General features: G+C 48.0%; 1 protein-coding gene across 2 annotated transcripts in view; it reads right to left on the bottom strand.

Annotated features, from left to right (window-relative positions):
* The window catches only part of LOC138974108 (uncharacterized), a 116,665-nt gene extending 104,365 nt beyond the window's left edge, over positions 1-12,300 (bottom strand). The window contains exons 1-4 of one of the 2 annotated variants that reach the window (XM_070346802.1): positions 8,652-12,300; positions 4,308-4,467; positions 595-797; positions 290-477 (exon numbers count right to left, since the gene is read on the bottom strand). In XM_070346802.1, coding sequence (XP_070202903.1) covers positions 290-477; positions 595-797; positions 4,308-4,467; positions 8,652-9,277 — 1,177 coding nt within the window. In that variant the 5' untranslated portion in view covers positions 9,278-12,300. The remainder of the gene's footprint in view (positions 1-289; positions 478-594; positions 798-4,307; positions 4,468-8,651) is intronic. The other variant, XM_070346803.1, reaches the window with a different exon arrangement.
* Between the last annotated feature and the right edge of the window lie 200 nt (positions 12,301-12,500).

Below are 12,500 nucleotides of genomic sequence, written 5' to 3'. Positions count from 1 at the left end.
GCAGGCTTCTGGTCGAGAAATAACTCCCGTTGAAAACTGTGCAACTTTGAACAAAGACCCTAAATACATGACGTTTGCTTTGAATAGCTTTTTCTAGAGGCTTAGTGTGTTAGCCGAGTGCGCCTGAAAGACCGAGCCTTGATAATTGTAGTAGAAGGCTACAGAGCTGAATTTAGCGTTGCCAGCACCAGAAACTAGAGCTACATCTTTTAGAGAACAGTCCAACATCGACAGCGAGGCAACCAACAGGAAACAATCAATCCAGGGAAAGAGGCTGTGAGCTTGTCACCTGTTCCTGGCGCTCCCGTAATGCAGACCAGTGGCGGGTCTCGGTTCATTAGGCCCAGCTGTTGCAGGGTCAGAACCAGAAGTGCCAGCCTCCGCCCCAGTTCAGCCACCGCCTGGCCTGCAGTCCGCACCTCTACACGTACGTTGTTGTAGCAGGGGACAGACACCGTGGTGGCCGGACCAACAAACCTGTAACAGAAATAATTCAGATAATGATAAATGATAATTAATACTCAAACGTAGAATACCAACATTGTTTCAGCACTGTGCATGTGACGTTACTGACATGGATGTCACTTCTCTCACCTGGCCACGATGTCCAGGTAAAGTTGATCAGTGAGCCGAGTGTCCACAGTACAGGCCATCCTGTGTTGCCACCAGGTGCTCAGCTGTGATAACACGGCGGGTGTCACGTGCCAGTACGATGCAGGCTGGGACAGTTGGTCAGAGAAACAGCACAGCTGGACGGCCTCCGCTGTGTTGGCGGCACCCAGGCTCTGACACACCGCCTGCAGTAGAGACATACATATTGGACAGTACGTAATACGTGTACTTTATCTGTGTGTGGGACACAAGTATCATTATTTCCTTGGATGAAACTGACAACACATCCATCATTGTGACTATGTGCGCACGCTCGCGGGTGTGTGTGAGGCAGCAATTGTAAATGTACTGAGACCAGCACACACTCTCTCCCTGTGTCTCTATCTCTGTTTCTTTATTTGTATTCTCTCTCTCTCTCTCTCTCTCTCTCTCTCTCTCTCTCTCTCTCTCTCTCTCTCTCTCTCTCTCTCTCTCTCTCTCTCTCTCTCTCTCTCTCTCTCTCTCTCTCTCTCTCTCTCTCTCTCTGTCCCTAGCTCTGTCTCTCTTGTCTATCTGTCTGTCTGTGTGTCTGCCTCTCCCCCTCGCTCTCTCTTTCTTGGTCTCTCTCCCCCCCCCCCTCACTCTCTCCCCCCCTCTCTCTCTCTCTCTTTCTCCCCCCGCCTCTCTCTCTCTCTCTCTCTTTCTCTCCCCTCTCTCTCTCTCTTGGTCTCTCTCCCCCCTCTCTCTCTCTTTCTCTCCCCTCTCTCTCTCTCTCTTTCTCTCCCCTCTCTCTCTCTCTTGGTCTCTCTCTCTCTTTCTCTCCCCTCTCTCTCTCCCTCTCTCTCTCCTCTCCCTCTCTCTCTCTCTCTCTCTCTCTCTCTCTCTCTCTCTCTCTCTCTCTCTCTCTCTCTCTCTCTCTCTCTCTCTCTCTCTCTCTCTCTCTCTCTTAGCCGAAAAGAGAGCTGTAAGAAGAGCACTAAAATTATCACATAAAACTCAAAGTGACAATGACAAGCAGACCTACTTGGCACAGAGAAAGGAATATAAAAATATGTTGCAGACAAAGCAAACACAACACAAAGAACAGAAAACAGAGCGCTTACAAAACGTTATGAATGATTCACGTGAATTTTGGAGCGAGATCAGGAGATGTAGGCAGAAACACACTGTCAGTGGCGATATCTCTGAGGAAACTTGGTTGGGTCATTTTTCAAAACTTTTCAATAACAGTGCAAATGACAACCAGACCTTGGACTTTAACATACCCCATACACAAGAAGATTATGAACCATATGATGATTTACTTGATGGCGTTATTAGCGAAGCAGAAGTAAAAAACGCGATAAGGAAACTTAAGAGTGGAAAAGCTGCAGGCACTGACAAAATTATAAGCGACTTTTTAAAGGCAGGAGAACATAAACTACTACCATTCTTGGTAAAATTAACTAACAGTATTTTCAATGAGGGTGTCTTTCCAAAGGAGTGGACAAAAGCAGTCATAGTTCCATTATATAAAAAAGGAGACCCTGACATGCCAAATAACTATAGAGGCATCTCATTATTGAGTTGTGTTAGCAAAGTGTTTCTTTCCATTCTAAACACAAGACTGACAAAGTGGGCTGAAGAACATGGCGTCATTTCTGACGCACAGGCAGGTTTCCGTAAGTCCTACTCTACGGTAGACCATATTTTTACATTGTACGCGATGATCGAGAAACAGTTTTCCCGCAACTCAAAGCTTTATGTGGCCTTCGTGGACTTTTATAAGTGTTTTGACATGATTAACCATGCTGCGCTGTGGTTTGTCCTTGCAAAAACTGGTGTGAGAGGGAAAATGCTGACTATGCTCCAGGCGATGTATGCCAATATCAGAGCATGCGTTCGTTCAACTAGCAGCGGCGGGCTCACGGACTTTTTCCAGTGCCTTCAGGGCCTGAAACAGGGATGTATGTGTAGTCCGATTCTGTTCACCTTCTTTATCAATGAACTCGCAAATGACATAATCGGGAAAGGGAGACAGGGCATTCAGTTACTACCTAACCAGGTAGAAATATTTCTCATGTTGTTTGCGGATGACCTCGCCCTCATATCATCTACTGTAATAGGACTGCAAACACAGCTAACCACACTTTACGAATCATCAAACAGACTCGGACTGAAAGTTAATGCGGAAAAAACAAAAGTTGTGGTATTCCGTAAAGGTGGTTATCTATCCGAGAAAGAAAAGTGGTACTTAGGCACTGAGATACTCGAAGTTGTTGGCAGGTATAAATACCTTGGCTTCACCTTTTCTACAATGATGAGTTTAAACATAGGCACGGAGGAATTTGTGTCGAGAGGCAAAAAGGGAACAATGGAAATCCTTAGAACGCTGAAAAAGTGTGGTATTTCCTCATGCGAAGTGTTTTTCAAACTGTTTGATGCTCAAATTGTTCCTTCACTGCTCTATGCTTCTGAACTTTGGGGTCACAGCGAAAATAAACAGATCGAAAGGGTGCACCTTTACGCGTGCAAGCTTTTTATGAATGTACCAACCATGACACCTAACGACATGATTTACAGTGAACTTGGCCGTTATCCACTTCACATTGAGTCCGCTGCAAAGTGCATTCAATATTGGTTCCGCTTACTTAAGCAGCCGGACGTTAGATTTTCTAAGATGGCATACTTGTCCCTATTGAATATGCATGAAAGGGGCCATGACAACTGGGTCACACGTGTTAAGTCTTTGTTGTGTGAGCTTGGTTTTGGCCTTGTGTGGCAATTTGGAAGCGTGGCAGATGAGAGACTATTCCTGCGCACCTTCAAAGAACGATTAAGTGAAAACTTTTGTCTGAAATGGCTCAACCATACGTCACAAAGTCCTCGCTTTGAACTTTACCACAGTCACAAAAGTCTGATCGGACGAGAACATTATTTAGACTTCATAAAAGTGAATATCTACAGGACAGCTCTCAGCAGGTTCAGACTTGGCGTCTCTCCATTCAGTGCACACAGGCAACGTTTTTCGCATTCGGAAGCAAGCCGGCTATGCCCTTTTTGTACAAATAAAACTGAGGATGAAATGCATGTTGTCTTTGTGTGCCCAGTGTATCAGGCTATTAGAACCAGATATATTGGCATACCGGTTGACTCTCCATGCGAACTCCAACTGTGTGAACTGTTGAAAGGTAGCGACGAAACAAAAGCCGTAAGTTTTGCTAAATATCTATTCCTGGCTTGGAAAGCGAGGCAGAAGAGACTTGATGTTTGATTCGTGACATGGAAAATGTACCCCTCGGTATTACCGTTACCAGAAAGTTTTCATGGTTGATACACTGTTTGCTACGATGTATATATCCATATTGTGAGGTGACTATATTAGCAACCAACTGCCAAAAATATTTAACACCATGTATATACATTTGATTCGATTACGTGAAATGCTGATTTTGTACATTTTCTCTTTTTTTTACCATTGTAAAAACCAAATCACTGGTTACACAATTAAACAATCCAATCCAATCCAATCCAATCTCTCTCTCTCTCAATATACCAATGCTTATTCTGTTACCCTCGTAAAATAAAATAAAGAAATAAAAGAATTGTCTCTCTCTCTCTCTCTCTCTCTCTCTCTCTCTCTCTCTCTCTCTCTCTCTCTCTCTCTCCCTCTCTCTCTCTCTCTCTCTCTCTCTCTCTCTCTCTCTCTCTCTCTCTCTCTCTCTCTCTCTCGTTACCTGTTCCAACTGTTCATCGTTGTCCAAGACTCCCTCAAACTGAGCACTGCTGATGTAAGGCAGAAAAAGAGTTTTCTTGACAGTCATGCCAGGTCCGATGTCACTCACAAGGTGCCTCACCACTCTCTCCGACTTGTCCAGCTGCTTGACCGCTTGCTTCTGGGACAGGCTGATCTTTCTTAACCCAGTGTGGGATTTTCAGTGGGGCGACCACCCCCAACCCAGCGCGTCCCCGGGTGGCGGATAGGGGAACGATCTTCAGATATGGAGATCAGCCGCTTGCGGCCGCGGACCAAACTGGCTCCGGGTGGGATCCCGGAAAATCCTCCCCCCTGTGCTCCCAGGGTAGGACGTACGGGCCATGAGCTAAGGGTGAGGTAACCCCGACAGAAAACCCCGAATGCTGAAGACGGAGGACCCGGGCCGCACGGCGCATTCTAACAAACCACGGGTACACGCACTTACGCAAATGATGACACAATCAACCAGCACAGATGGAAATGGCGCTCGCCCATTGAGGACCCCCCAGGGTGGAGCAGCGTCGGGTCCCATGCCTCAAAGGGACCCAGCCCCAACTACTGGAGGTCCCTCCCGTCCGTCTTGTCACGCCAGGGGACGCGGGAGGAAAGTGACTGGCACCACCACAACCAGGAAGAAACCCAGTCAGCAGCGACCTTTTCAGGTCATGCACTGGAACGCAGAAAGTATCCTGAACAAGAAGACAGAGTTGGAGCATATCCTGCATGAGAAGAACATCAACATCTGCTGTATTCAGGAGACGCACCTGACACCACAAAAGTCCTTCAAAGTGAGAGGCTACCAATGCCTTAGGTCCGACAGAACAGACCGAAGCAAAGGAGGAATCCTGACCCTCATCAGGAACAACATCAATGCCTGTTTGATAGAAACGCACATGGAGGACTCCGAATATCAGGTGATTCGAATCCAGACGAAGACATCAGAATTCCATCTTGTCAACTTCTACTGCCCCAATGATAGACACCTCGCCCTTGACACGATCCCCGCAAAGGCCTCCAACTTCATCGTGGTGGGTGACTTCAACAGTCATTCACAGAGTTGGGGATATGACCACCTGGATCGGAGAGGAGAAGAGGTGGAGAACTGGCAGGACGACAAAGGTCTCATCCTTTTGAACAGTCCCTTTGACTGCCCTACATTCTACTCCAGAAGATGGCACACTACATCAACTCCTGACCTAGCCTTCTGCACGGAAGACATGCACCAGCTAACCAGCAGAGAGGTCGGAGAACAGCTAGGTGGAAGTGACCATCGGCCAGTCTTTTTGACCCTGGGCATGGAGTCCTGCACTGAAGCTTCCTTCCCACGGTGGAACTACAAAAGAGCGAACTGGTTCCTCTTTAGACACCGCACCAGCGAACTCACCAAAGACATCAGAGTCGAGGGTCGAGACATCAACATGGTGGCGAAGGACTTCAACATGAGCATCCTCAGAGCAGCGCGTGAGTCCATTCCCAGGGGTGCCAGGAGAGACTATAAGCCCTACTGGAGCAATGAATTGCAGGAACTGGATGATGATCTGGCAGACGCCAGAAGGGAAGCAGAAGTCAACCCGTCACAAAACAACAACATCCGCCTCCAGGAAGCCAAAGCCAAATTTCTCAAAAAGAAGCTACAGGCAAGACGGAGAAGCTGGCAAGAGAAAACAAGCTCTCTGAACCTTGAGAAGGATGGCAGAAAGCTCTGGAGGCTCACCAAGCAGTTGAATGATGAGAACACCAGCAGAGGAAAGATCACATTAGAAGAGAACGGGAAGGTGCTAACTGGAAAGCATGCTGCCAACCAATTTGCTGAAAGCTATGCAGCTGAGAGCAACCTCCATGTTAGCCCCGAGAAACAGAGAGAAGCAAGAAGAGAGAAAAGAGAGAGACCTGCCAGACAGTCGACAGTGGACGCCATGAGTCAACCACTCACACTCCACGAGCTGCACTCAGCTCTGAAAAAGTCAAAGGCAAAGAAGTCCCCTGGCCCAGACGGCATCACCAACGAGATGCTAACCCACCTTGGTAGTGCAGCAGAGAACAAGCTACTCGAGGTCTTCAACAGCAGCTGGCAAGAAGGATCGCTACCACAACTCTGGCGAGAAGCGATCATGATCCCCATCTTAAAAAAAGGGAAGGATCCAAAGAAGGCCACCAGCTATCGCCCAATCAGCCTCACCAGCTGTGTTGTGAAGACCTTGGAGAGAATTGTGAACGAGCGCCTCAGGTGGTACCTGGAATCCAGGAACCTCCTCGCCCCTGAACAAGCTGGATTCCGACAGTTCCGCAGCACTGAAGATCAGGTCACTTACCTAGCGCAAGAAGTTGAAGATGCCTTTCAGGAACAGAAGCTGGTCTTCGTCACCTGGATAGATCTTCAGAAGGCCTTTGACAAGGTCTGGAAAGATGGACTCCTTGTAAAACTGCTGAGGAAAGGCGTGTCCAGCAACATGTACCAGTGGATTCGCTCTTACCTCTATAACCGCAGGGCAAGAGTTAACGTCGACCAGACCAAAAGCAAGAAGTTCCTCCTTCGTCATGGCGTCCCTCAGGGCGGAGTCCTCTCCCCCACACTCTTCCTTCTCTTCATCGACGATCTGGTGTCTGAGATGCCCAAGGGGATCAAAGCTGCTCTCTACGCAGACGACCTTGTGATCTGGTGCAAGGAGGAGCACGCAAGTACTGCCACCTACAGAATGCAGCAAGCGGCAGATAGGCTGAACGCATGGGCAGAAGATTGGTGCGTCTCCATCAACAAGGAGAAATCCTCCACCACCCTATTCACACTGTCGCCAAAGCAGAAAGCCGGAACCATTAGGCTTGGTGGAACTCCTCTGAGAGAGGATGAAGAAGCAACGTACCTTGGTGTCACCTTTGATAGACGGCAGACCTGGAAACCACACATTGCACAGGCAGAGACGAAGGCCCGGCGCAAGCTAGCCATACTCAGGAAGCTGGCAGGTACCACCTGGGGAGCGAACGAGAAGATACTGAAGACAGTATACCAGGGAACAATCAGACCCCACCTCGAGTACGGCTCCACAGCGTGGTCAACCTCAGCCAAGACAAACCTGCAGACCCTTGACCGTGTGCAAAACCAGGCCCTCCGACTCATCACCGGTGCAATGAAATCCACGCCCATCAAGGAAATGGAGAAGCTTACCACCATCCAACCCCTCTGTCAGAGAAGAGAAGCCAAGACTATGGTACAGGCCGAGAAGCTCAAGTGCCTACCCGACCACCCCATGAAGCACAGACTGAGCAACCTCACCAAGAACCGGCTTAAACGGAGCAGTTTTGTACACGAGAGCAAGAGACTTTCTCGACAGTACAGGGAAGTCCTTCCACAGAACACTCTACCTCTGACTCAAGAAGAAGAGGAAACCCCCAAGGCAACAGAGAAACCAGGCATCCAGATCTGCACCAGTGTTCCACATGTTACCTCAGGAGAAGATCAGAATGACACAGCTCGACAGGCACTCACCTTAGCCCTGATCGACGAACAGTACCCAAAAGAGGCGTGGATCCATGTATACACCGATGGATCAGCAACTAACGCCGTGCTCAATGGAGGTGCAGGCATTCTCATCCAGTTCCCTGGGGGACATACAGCTACATCCAGCGTTGCCACTGGCAAACACTGCACAAACTATAAAGCAGAAGCAGAAGCTCTCATGCAGGCCGCCTCCTTCGTTCAGGACTCCGCAGACTCTTGCTACCAAGTTGTCTTCCTCTCGGACGCCCTTTCAGTCCTTCAGGCCCTAGAGAACGACAAACTCCCACAGCTGGCCAAAGCATTACAGATGGTCAGACAAACCAGAAGAGTTGTCCTCCAGTGGATACCAGCACACTGTGGGATACCAGGAAATGAAAGGGCAGATGAGCTGGCAAAAGAAGGAGCCGTGGAAGACCAACCTGAAAACAGTGTCAGCTTTAGTGAGCAGAAGACAATCATCAAGGCATTGATGAGGCCAAGGACAAACAGAGATGACTACCACACAATGTCCAGAGAGCAGCAAGTCAACCTCATCAGGCTGCGTACTGGCCACAACAGGCTCAATGCTCACATGAACCGAAAGTTCAAGCTGGCGCCATCACCAACCTGTGCCTGCGGTCAAGAGGACCAAACAGCGGAACACATCTTACAGCGATGTCCCTTACTAGATGAGGAACGAAAAGAAGTGTGGCCGTCACCAACTCCCTTGCAGACCAAACTATACGGCAGTCGACAGGAGTTGGAGAAAACGACAACATTTATCACCAGTGCTGGACTGATTGTGTAACCTCTGCGAACGCCAAGAAGAAGAAGAAGACCGCTTGCTTCACTTTCTTGGCAAGGAAAGGATCGGCCGGAGGGTGTGTTTCGTTCGAGGCACCCTTTTTTTTCCCCACAGACTTGAGCTCTCCGATCAGAATGCCGTGCTGGCGGTGGATCATCAGAAAGTCAAAATCGCCCTGACGATCTTGTGCTAAGTCTCTGGGTCGTGGGAGCTGTTTCGCGGCCGCGGCATAGGCAGGCTTGTTGAGGTAGCTGCCGAACTGTAGCTGAGACAGGATGAACATGGCCTCGTCACGACTGTCGCCAAGCTCCTGCAGGTTCAGCATCACGTGGTTCTGGGCAAAGTCATCCCGTATGTCGCTCTCCTGCACTCTTTCTGGCGCGAGATGTATCTGTGACAGTGACTCCTGGGTCCACATGCTGTGCTGTGATGGCGGGATGAAGTGGCGACGGGACGGGGGAGCTGCGTGCACAAGGGCGCCACCAGTCGGACAGTCTGGTAACACAAGCACGGGCTCACCGGTACCGGGTGCAGTGCCTCTGAAGTAGGGCACCCTGTTGAACTGTACCGGCGGCACACAGTAGGTACGGGTGAGAGCGTCAGGGTAGAGTGACGTCACGATCTGCCGCCAGGGCTCAGCCTGTGCCTGTTGCGAGTTTCTGGCCGCCATGGTCTTGGGTTCAAACCTCCACTCAATGTTACCTGCGCGCTTTGTTGCTTTTGGGAACGACAGAGAGTTACTCGCGTTGTGCTGCTGGTTATGATCTACAACTTGTCTTTCCCTTACACCCGGTTAGAGTATCAGTCCAGGTTCACAATGTCCTGTTCTGCTGGTTTTGATCAGCAACTTGTCTTTTCCTTACACCCGGTTAGAGTATCCCTTACACCCGGTTAGAGAATCTCTTACACCCGGTTAGAGTATCAGTCTCTACACATGCCCTGCTTTACTGGTTATCACGCTCAGTGACAGAATCACGCACGTCTGGTTCCCCTACAGCTCATTGGGTAAATCTTCAGACAGAATGTTTCAGGTTTTCACCACACAACGTGTCATGAATGCAGAGTGTGGCGTGCTGTGTGTTACTGACCGAGGTCGGGTGTGGCTCGCTAACACGGCTCAATACGCATATGTCACAGACAGGCTGACTACACTGTCACTCACACAAGTCAAGTTTTACAGACTGTCACTGACACAAGTCATTTCTCACAGACAGGCAGACTTCACTGTCACCGACACAAGTCATTTCTCACAGACAGGCAGACTTCACTGTCACTCACACAAGTCAAGTTTCACAGACTGTCACTGACACAAGTCATTTCTCACAGACAGGCAGACTTCACTGTCACTGACACAAGCCAAGTTTCACAGACTGTCACAAGTCATTTCTCACAGACAGGCTGACTTCACTGTCACTGACACAAGTCATTTCTCACAGACAGGCAGACTTCACTGTCACTGACACAAGCCAAGTTTCACAGACTGTCACTGACACAAGTCATTTCTCACAGACAGGCAGACTTCACTGTCACCGACACAAGTCATTTCTCACAGACAGGCTGACTTCACTGTCACTCACACAAGTCAAGTTTCACAGACTGTCACTGACACAAGTCATTTCTCACAGACAGGCAGACTTCACTGTCACTGACACAAGCCAAGTTTCACAGACTGTCACTGACACAAGTCATTTCTCACAGACAGGCTGACTTCACTGTCACTGACACAAGTCATTTCTCACAGACAGGCAGACTTCACTGTCACTGACACAAGCCAAGTTTCACAGACTGTCACTGACACAAGTCATTTCTCACAGACAGGCAGACTTCACTGTCACTGACACAAGTCAAGTTTCACAGACTGTCACTGACACAAGTCAAGTTTCACAGTCAAATAGACTTCACTGTCACTGACACAAGTCCTTTCTAGTTCTTTCTACGATGCTGGCTCTCTTTTGTACCAACAGTAGGGAAAAAACAAGATTAAAAATCGTTTTTGCAATTGAAATTGTGAGTCCAACAGACTTATCTAAATGTAGTGAGAGTGTAAAGTGTAAAAACACTAGCTTAACATCTTTTTTTTCGAAATTGCATGATCATTCTCCGCTTCTTGACCCTAAAATGACACCACCGTGACCTTGATAAATGACGAACGTCAATCAGACTTGTTTCATGTGTGCACGTCACGGGGCGCTGAAATGTGTGAAGTTTCCATGGTGAAAATAGAGAACCTGAAATGTGTGAAGTTTCAATGGTGAAAATAGAGAACCTGAAATTTCACATGCAGCTTATTGGACCCCTAAATACGACCAGAATCGTAACAAGTACCATCTCACAGTCACTGTCACAAATCATTTCTCACAGTCAGAAACCACTGTCATTGTCACAAGTCATTTCTCACACTGAGTCAGAATTCACAGTCACTGATACAAATCATTTCTCACAGTCAGAAATCACAGTCATTGACACAAGTCATGTTTCACAGTCAGGTAGACTACACTGTCACTGACACAAGTCATGTCTCACAGTCAGGTAGACTACACTGTCACTGACACAAGTCATGCCTCACAGTCAGGTAGACTACACTGTCACTGACACAAGTCCTGTCTCACAGTCAGGTAGACTACACTGTCACTGACACAAGTCATGTTTCACAGTCAGGTAGACTACACTGTCACTGACACAAGTCATGTTTCACAGTCAGGTAGACTACACTGTCACTGACACAAGTCATGTCTCACAGTCAGGTAGACTACACTGTCACTGACACAAGTCATGTTTCACAGTCAGGTAGACTACACAGTCACTGACACAAGTCATGTTTCACAGTCAGGTAGACTACACTGTCACTGACACAAGTCATGTTTCACAGTCAGGTAGACTACACTGTCACTGAAATAAGTCATGTCTCACAGTCAGGTAGACTACACTGTCACTGAAATAAGTCATGTCTCACAGTCAGGTAGACTACACTGTCACTGAAACAAGTCATGATATATTTTTTAGCAAGTTGCTTCAATATTTTCCTTTGGCTAAATTAAGATTTTTTTTATTTATTAATTTTTTATGATTTTTTTTATAACTTATTCAGCCACACATATAAACATATTCTACATACATAAAAAGCAAATAAGCCTACAAAACCGCTCCAGTCCAACCACATTCCGCGTACACAATCATTACTTCCATCCCCATTTCGAAATATCGCAACAACAGCACGATCATAATTATGTGTTCTCTGTTTGCATGTTTGTCCAGTGTCTTGTCCCCACATAAAGCATATTAACTCTACCTGTCCCAAGATAGGCCAAATGGTTCCAAGAGGACGTTAAAACTAATTATCATCATCATGTTTCACAGTCAGGTAGACTACACTGTTACTGAAATAAGTCATTTCTCACAGCCAGGGAGACTACACTGTCACTGTCACTGACACAAGTCGATGATGGAATTCAGTTTAAATCCTCCGTAGTAGCAGACTAGTGTCCAAACTGACTCGAGTCGTTTCACGTCTCTGCTTTATACAGTGTTGGGGCGGCCTGGGAGTTGACACGTCGTCACAACAAGACTGACAGAGCCGTTAGTAGCCGCAACGTCACGGGAGGGTAGACTACACTGTCACTGACACAAGTCATGTCTCACAGTCAGGTAGACTACACTGTCACTGAAATAAGTCATGTCTTATTGGGGTTGGGGGGGGGGGGGTGTAAGGGGGTTGGGGGAAGGCTCGTCGCCACAAACACCTTGTCCGCCCTTTGTGCAGAACGACGCCCCAGTGAGTGGTTGTACCCTGTAGGATTCACAATGCACGGGTTGATATCAATAGACTGGAAGCGTCCTTTGTGCAGACCGACGTACCAATGTAGGATTCACAGTGCACGTCAGCGTCATTACAA

This window comes from Littorina saxatilis, linkage group LG8 (genome assembly GCF_037325665.1).
Source record: "Littorina saxatilis isolate snail1 linkage group LG8, US_GU_Lsax_2.0, whole genome shotgun sequence".
NCBI lineage: Eukaryota > Metazoa > Mollusca > Gastropoda > Littorinimorpha > Littorinidae > Littorina > Littorina saxatilis.
Note: the sequence above shows the minus strand (reverse complement) of the source record. Positions and strands in the feature narration are given on the sequence as shown.